General features: G+C 39.4%; 1 protein-coding gene across 1 annotated transcript; it reads right to left on the reverse strand.

The window, feature by feature from the left end:
* Positions 1-7,034: 7,034 nt before the first annotated feature.
* Positions 7,035-8,188, reverse strand: LOC106412685. The gene is made up of 2 exons (XM_013853595.2): positions 7,933-8,188; positions 7,035-7,891 (listed from the first exon to the last, which is right to left on the reverse strand). Exons 1-2 carry the CDS (start codon positions 8,186-8,188, stop codon positions 7,035-7,037), a joined length of 1,113 nt encoding a protein of 370 aa, XP_013709049.2.
* Between the last annotated feature and the right edge of the window lie 430 nt (positions 8,189-8,618).

Below are 8,618 nucleotides of genomic sequence, written 5' to 3' on the forward strand. Positions count from 1 at the left end.
AGCACGCTTTGGAGGCTTAAATGTGGACATCTGATACTGCAAGACCTCATCATTTGCTTCTTCCCAAAGATCATACGCTATCTTGTGTCGGGCTTCTTTAATGCTCTCGTCATTCACCAAAGAGAAATCTAAGCCAAGTAGATGGCACTCTATGAACTTCAACGAATAAGCACCAGAATCATTACCACTCATGTTTAGGCCGCGCATGGGGACATATGAAACAGTATACTGTTTCACATTGAAATCTTTCTTCCTCTCTGGCGACTGGACAGCTTTGACGATTCGTGGAATGAGGACGGCAAAAGCTTCCACGACCCTGTTGTTCTTCTTACCCCCACAATCGAAGACATCAACTGTCCGGTTCACAAGATTGACGCAAATAGAGATCCAGTGGATTTGGTTAACACAGATAGGGATGTAGAGACGATCGACATCAACGCTCCATACTGAACATGTGCTTCCATGATATGGAAGCTCACCTCTTCCATACTCGAGAAAATTGTCGTCGATTTTGTACCCTCTCCTGTTTCCATCAAACTTGCCATAGGCCGTGATGATCTGATTACTGAACATACAGTTCATAAATGCGACTCGGTCTGGCCTCAACCGACGCAATGAGGTTTTTTCCCGAAACAAATACATCATGGCGTCCATGTCCTGAAAAAGACAATACAATTTTGTTTAGGAATGAGAACCAACAACAAAATTCAATCTGCAAAATAATTCTGAGCTAAACTCACAAAGTTCTTCAACCAAATATTAGGCCCAATTATCCGCCAAGCTAATTCTGCATCAAATGTAGATGGCCCAATCTGAAGTACTCTGTAAAGAGAAAGCATTGGTGTGATGATGTTTATGAGGTAGATTTGAGAAAAATAAGTAAAACAATTCAAATACAACTTACGTGGGATTGAAGGTCCATTCAATTAGTTTGGCCCATTTCTCTTCTGGAAGGAAAACCAATTCGTAGTCTTTGGCTTTGCAACGGACTTCTAGATCATCACTATCAATCAAGAATGGTGTTTTGAAGATCTCTGGCCGAAAAGAAGTCATTGGCGTAGTGAAAGCAGAAGGTTCTTCGGACTGCTTGTCTTAAGATGGATCAAAAACGTCAACATTTGACTCTTGTGTAAGGTTGCCCATTGTCTTCTGTAAATGCTCTTGGGTCCCTACATTGACATCTCAGGTGCTAAATAAGCTGCCAAACACATCAGACAATTCTGCATCCTGGTTATAAAACACAAAACATGACATTAATAATTTTTAAAGAAATATTTTACAAAGCAAGACATCCATCCTTACAATAATATTACACACATGATCCAAAACATCATCCTTACATAAATATTACACACATCAAAGACAACAACATCCTTACAATAATATTACAAACCGCAAGAACATCAACCGAGGACATGAAAAAGAACAGCAACCGAAGACATGAAAAATGATCTACTTCTTGTTTACCTTTGTCTGAGACCTTGTCTTCGCAGTATTCGCAGGACCACCAGTGTGAGCAGTCGCAGAAGCTCGACTGCGAGAAGGAGCAGAAGCTGCACTGCGAGAAGGAGCAAGACCACGAGTAGAAACCGAAGCAGAAGCTTTGGTAGAAGCTGGAGTAGGAGCAGGAGCACGAGCAGAAACCGAAGGAGGTGCTTCAGTGGGAGCCGGAGCATTAGCAGTAGCAGCAGAAGGAGTCCAAAACGGATCAGCACCACGAGTCTGAGTATTAGCAGGCGCACCACCCTGAGTCTGAGATGAAAGGATCTTCTCCTCTAATTTGATAAAGCGGTCTTCAATAAACTCGCGTACCTCGAGCCTTAAGGCAGTAAAAGAAGAGTTAAACATACTCTTGATTTAGGACTTCATTTCCTCTTCAAGATCTCTATATTTATCGGTTGATCTTTGGCAAAGTAACCTCTTCTTCCTTGACTCGGCACCAGTATCCCGAAACCTGTTCTTCCTCTTCTTAGCAGGAGACACACGGGTGCTTTCTATTCCGTCTTCAATTTCAGTATCACTTGTCTCTACAGCCACTTCTTCATCTAAACCATCTTCCTCAGAACTGTACTGAAATGGTTTTATTGTTTCCTTATAAGCCCAAACATGCTTACTCCAGTCATACTTATTTCGCTGCATGTCAATGATTAGATCGACTCTTTCATCCTTCATCTCAGAGGGTCGAGCAAACTCAGCATCAGTAATCACGTCTTTGAAATTTCCAGATGTAGAAATGCATGGAAACACATCTCCCTACAAAAAATAAACAATTTAAAAAAAGGTTAAAGACACAACAATTTAAGAACTATGGACATCAATAACATCAATTAAAGGAAACAGAACTTACGGTGGATGCAAAATTAGACTCTATGCTAATAATATCCTCATAGAAAATCTTAGCTGATCCTTTCCAATTCCAGAACCTCATGGTAGTTACGCCTTCTCTCAGTTTCTGACCTAAAAGAGACTCAATGTCTGGAACAGCCTCCATCAACCAAATCTGAAGTGCATACGAGAATCCATCTACGACATAACTGTTTTACGTCTTCACTTTATCCCTAGCTTTGATAATGGAACTCACCAGCATATCAAAAGAGTGAAGACTCCATGGATATTTCCTCATCTTCTAGAAATCCATCACCAGCTTGACGTACTTGTGTGGGATCCACACCTTCTCATCCTTCGCCATAAGAATACCAGCAATTACACACAAATACACCAACCTCAGCCTATGAACACGAGACCAAGTATTACCCAACTTCACATGCACCTTCCTGATTTGCTGTACCAAAATATTTTTTTATCTCCTTAGCAACTTACTCCAAAACCCTCCATCATATTCCCAGTCATCAATCTCCAAGTCAGGCTCATCTTTGTATTTCAGACCTGTGATCGCATAGAATTCTTGCATTGAAAATCTGAGAGGCCTCCTAGCATAATGGAACCACAACTCATAACGCTTTGCGGTCAGAAGCTGCTTACAAACGAAGGTGTGGATCGCTCTTGCCGAAAACTGAATCTTGTGTACATATATGGCCACAACCTGAGCAAATAGCGGATCCTCCGACACTTCTTTGTACTCGTCTGGACAGTACTTCTCCACCTTCTCAAGTATGGAAGTTCGACAACTGTTGTTAACCTTCTCAACTTGTGTTTCAGTTCCGTCTTTGAATAAGCATTTAGGCAACTGATCAATCGTCATACCTGTGAACAATGAAAGAAACACAATCACTACAGTCAATATTCATAAAACAAATGCATCATAATACAAGTCACAAGATAAAACAACAGCTACAAGAGATCGGTTCCCACAAAAACAATTTAACCAAAACTCAAAAAAGAGGGAAACTTTGATAAGATTGAAGCCTAAATAATTCACAGAAACAAAAATCGAAACCTATGACAGTCAAAATCGCTCTTAAAAAGACTCAAGTAAAAGATACAAAGACATGCAAAAAATTCATAAACAAACCTGAGGAAAATCGATTGGTTTGCTTGAAACTATGGCTGAGAGAGTAAGAGCAGAGTGGTGAGGCACGTGTTCAGTTATCGGCGAGGTACGAGCTTCAGTGGTCTTCAGCGACTTACTTGAAAACGAGTCGCGAAGTGAGACGAGGTCTCTGAGACTTCAATTGAGAAGAAGAAGAACACCGGCGGTGTATTACCGGCCAGAAGGACACCGGCGACGGCGAGATCCCCTTTTGGAGCACTTCAAATCGTCTTTTCTCTCTATCGCCAAAGGAGAAGGCAACAATTAGGGTTCGTCGGGCTTTGTCATTTTTTCCCCTTTTGTATTTCTTTTTTTTATTTATTTATTTTTTTAATAATTAAATTAACAAAAAATTTTTTTTTTAAATAATTAATTAACAAAAAAGTTTAAAAGATTAGATTAGGGGTTTAATTGGGTTTACAGAAAAAATTATTGCATTGAGATAACTTATAATTCATATTGGCAAATGGACAATCTACTTGTTTTTTTGTTCCATATTTCCAATTTTCCAAAAAAAAAAAGATATTCAAAGGCAACAAAAGTACTATAGTTAACAATGTATTAAAAAATTTGTTAATTCTCTTGATATTTGAATTTTCAATAAATATTCAAAACTGTCCAGAATTGGTTTTTATGGAGTACATAGACATGCTACAAAGAGAAACGAAACGATCAAGGTCACATGGACACTAGGAAACACTTCCCAAATATTTTTTGATGTTTAAGTCCAAAATGATCGAGATAAATGTTTTTTTTTTTTTTGTCATCGAGATAAATGTTTTTAAAATATGATATTAGTTGTCGTAAAGCTTTGAATAAGAACTCACAAGTTAACAAGAACAATCTCTTTATTGCTTAAGAAAACTAGCTCAAAAACTTAAGCCTCTCACAATCACAATATATCATTCGGCATTTATATATAGATGCATACAATCCTAATCCTATAAGTAATCTCATAAATATATATTTCCTAATCTCATCATCATTATCTCTTTATAATCTTAATTCAACTAGGATTATAATTGCTTCTCTCTCAAGCTTCTTTCAAGCTTATTCCAACAGTCTCCCCTCTAAATTTGAAGTATTTTTTCTTCACATCATGAACTCTGATGAGTTCCCTCATCTCTCTGTATTTGATTCTCGCAAGAGCTTTCGTCAGAATTTCCGCTTTTTGTTCATTACCAGGAACATGTTCGACTTTGATAGCCTTTCTCAGCACACTCTCTAATGAAATGATACAATGTGTGTATATGCTTGCTTCGACCATGAAACACCGGGTTTCTCGTGAGAGCTATAGCTGACTGGTTATCGATCCGTATCACCACTTTTTCACTCGAAATACCCATAATCTTCGCAAACAAATCTTGGAGCCAAATCGCCTGTCTCGCCGCTTCAATCCCTGCCATGAACTCGGCTTCACATGAAGACAACGCGACCGTATCTTGCTTTTGAGAGCACCAAGTTATAGGGCTTTTGCCAAGGTAGAATATGTGACATGTCGTACTCCTTCCATCATCTGGTCTACGTTGTAACTGTTGTCGCTGTAGCCAATTAGTTTCCTTGTGTGTGAAACTGATCGTTCAAACGCCAGGCCATACGATGCACTTCCCTTTAAATACCTAAAACATTGCTTCAACGCCACGCCATGTGATTCTTCAGGACTTTGCGTGTATCTGCTTAGGACTCCCACACAGTATGATAGATCAGTTCTCGTGTGAAGCAAATATCGAAAACAATCCATTGTCTTTCTGTAACTTGTTGCTTCAATCTCTCTCTCCTGCTCCGATTTTGCCAATTTAAGACCAGCATCCACTGGTATCTGCACTGGATTACTATCCTTCATACCCGTTTCCTCTAATATCTTTAAAGCGTATCGATGCTGATTAAGAGTTATTCCCTTGTCATGTTGACAAACTTCGATCCCAAGATAATAAGATAGTTTACCCAAGTCACTCATCTCAAAATTTCTTCCCATCTCCCTCTTGAACTCGTCTATGGTCTTCATGCTTGTCCCTGTAATAAACAAATCATCTACATAGATTGCGATGATAAGGAGATTCCCACTCACGGTTTTGTGATAAACAGATGGCTCCTTTAGGCAGCGAATGAAGTTTTCTCGAACATGATTTTGTTTAGCTTATCATTCCAAGCTCTTGGTGCTTGTTTTAAACTATAGAAAGCCTTCTTTAATCTGTATACCTTGCCTTCGTGTCCTCCTATCTCCAACCCTTCAAGTTGCGTAACGTACAGGGTCTCTTTCAACTCACCATGCAAAAAATCAGTTTTAACATCTAGATGATGTATCTCCCAACTATGAGAAGCTGCAAGACTGATCAGCAATTGAATCGTTTCTATTCTCGCAACATGAGAAAACACCTCATCGTAATCAACTCCATATTGAGGTACATAACCCTTAGCCACAAGTCAGGCCTTGTACTTGTTGATGCTTCCGTCGGAGTTCCTTTTAAGCTTAAATATCCACTTCAAGCTTATTGGCTTTACTCCCTGTGGTAAATCTACTAGAGTCCAACACTCGAGTTTGGTAATGGAATATATCCCATCTTCGCATGCTCGTATCCACTCTTTGCATTCTTTTGCCTCGTCAAAATCATACGGTTCGTTGTCTACACACATCAACAACCGTTCTCCAGCTTCTTCAGCAAACAAACGGTATGCTTTGGATCCTGGTTCTGTCCCAAGATGGACTAGCATTCGAGTCTATCATCTAACTTTTTCAGTAGTTTGGAATCTACCTTTGCATATCCTATGCAACCAAAAACTCTTAGATGACCGGCGTTAGGCTTTCTTCCATGATAGACTTCGTATGGTGTCCGATCTTTGATTGCTCGCGTAGCTATTCTGTTCAGAAGATAGGTGGAATGTTTGATAGCCTCTCCCCACAGCCTGTTAGGAACCGACATATGCTTCATAATGCTTCTGGCCATCTCCATTAAGGTTCTATTACGTCTCTCCACCACTCCGTTCTGCTGTGGTGTATACGGAGCAGTAAGATGACGTTTAATTCCAGAGTCATTGCAGAACATGTTGAACTCTTGTGAAATAAATTCTCTTCCACGATCAGTTCTGAGAGTTTGAATATGTTCTCCTGTCTCTTGATCCACTAGACTCTTGAATAATTTAAACCTTCTGAACGCATCTCCTTTTTCTTTACATAGTATGGTCCACATGTATCTCGAGTAGTCATCTATAAGCACGAATACATATTTGTTTCATGCGTTGTACTTGGGTTGACTGGACCACATAAGTCTTCGTGAATCAACTAAAGTTTCTTAGTAGCTCTATACATTGTGGACTACGGAAACAATTGTCTTGCTTGCTTTCCCAATAGACATGATCCATACACTTTCTTCTCGATGTCAAACTTCGGCACCCCTATGACCAGCTCTCGTTGCACCATATACCTCATTGTTTCCAGATTTATGTGACCCAATCTTGCATGCCACTTGGTTGAGTCGCTTGTTGTTGTAGACAAAAGCGATAAGTCCTCTTTGATCCCCATACACACATTATATAATCTTTTTTTTTATCTTACCGCTTTAGCAATAAGTTTCCCATCACGGTCATGCATTATAAGATGCCCTCCCTTCATTCTTATGTTGCATCCTGCTTGAGTTGCTTGTCCAAGACTGTTTATATTGCTCTTAAGGTTGGGAATGAAGTAAACATCTGTGATCTTTCTCGGCTCTCTGTTTCTGTCTATGAATTCGATTGATCCTTTCCTTTTGATTTCGATCCTGGAATCATCTCCAAACCTTACTTTTCCACTAACTGAATCATCGACAGAAACAAAATATCTACGATCACCACTCATGTGATTACTAGCCCCGTTATCAAGATACCAGATGTTGTCATCACCGTCTCTTCTTTCATAGTTGTTTGGTACAATCTTTTCTTCATTTAGGTATACTATCTCATGCATCATCAATTCATCTGCCTCTTGTGTTGACATGTTGTCATTTTCTTGTGTTTCTTGTAGCTTAAGCAACCAATCTGGACAGTCGTATGCAACATGTCTTGTTTTATCGCATCTAAAACATGTAAGTCTTGATGCATCTCTTGCTCCATTGAACCAACCACGACCACGTCCTCTGTTATAGAACCGCCCTCCATGACCTCTGCCTGTATAATTGTTGTTGTAGTCGTGTGTTTGGTATTGTTGAGGTTCACCGTTTGCATACATAAGCTTACTTTGATCTTCTTGATTATCTTCTTCTTCGTAGACATGCTCCTCATAAGCTTTTAGACGTCCTATAATATCCTCAAAGCTTGTGTTTTTGAGGTCTAGGACTTGTTCCAAAGAAGCCACAATATGTATGTACTTCTTGCGAGGTAGACACTTAAGAAACTTTTTAACAAGCTTCGCTTCTTTGATCTCTTCTCCTAGTGCCATTGATTTTGATAATATCTCTGATAGTTTTTACGAACGAATTTGTCAATTGTCTCTGTCTCTTTCACCGTAAGACGATCAAAATCTGCCATTAACGTATGTAACCTTGCATCTTTGACACGCTCAGCTCCCACATGTCTGGTTCGAATCGCATCCCATACCTTCTTCGCGGTGTCGAACTCTCCAACTTGTAATATCAGTGCCTCTGGTATCGACTGAAATATGAGCGCCATAGCCATATTACTCTTCTCATTGTCTTGAACCTCAGCTTCGACAACTTCCCATACCATATGCACTTTGAGTAGAATTTTCATTCTCATGGCCCATACGGTATAGTTAGTTGACGTAAGAACATGCCACTTGATTGACGATGAACCACCTCCATCCTTCGGCTTTGCGACCACAATATCAACCTGGCTCTGATACCCAATATTGTCGTAAAGCTTTGATTATGAACTCACAAGTTAACAAGAGCAATCTCTTTATTGCTTAAGAAAACTAGCTCAAAAACTTAAGCCTCTCACAATCTCAAATCTCTCTCACAATCTCAAATCTCTCTCACAATCACAATATATCATCTCGGCATCTTTATCTATAGATGCATACAATCCTAATCCTATAAGTAATCTCATAAATAGATATTTCCTAATCTCATCATCATTATCTCTTTATAATCTTAATTCAACTAGGATTAGAATTGCTTCTCTCTCAAGCTTCTTT

This window comes from Brassica napus, chromosome C8 (assembly GCF_020379485.1).
Source record: "Brassica napus cultivar Da-Ae chromosome C8, Da-Ae, whole genome shotgun sequence".
NCBI classification, from domain to species: domain Eukaryota; kingdom Viridiplantae; phylum Streptophyta; class Magnoliopsida; order Brassicales; family Brassicaceae; genus Brassica; species Brassica napus.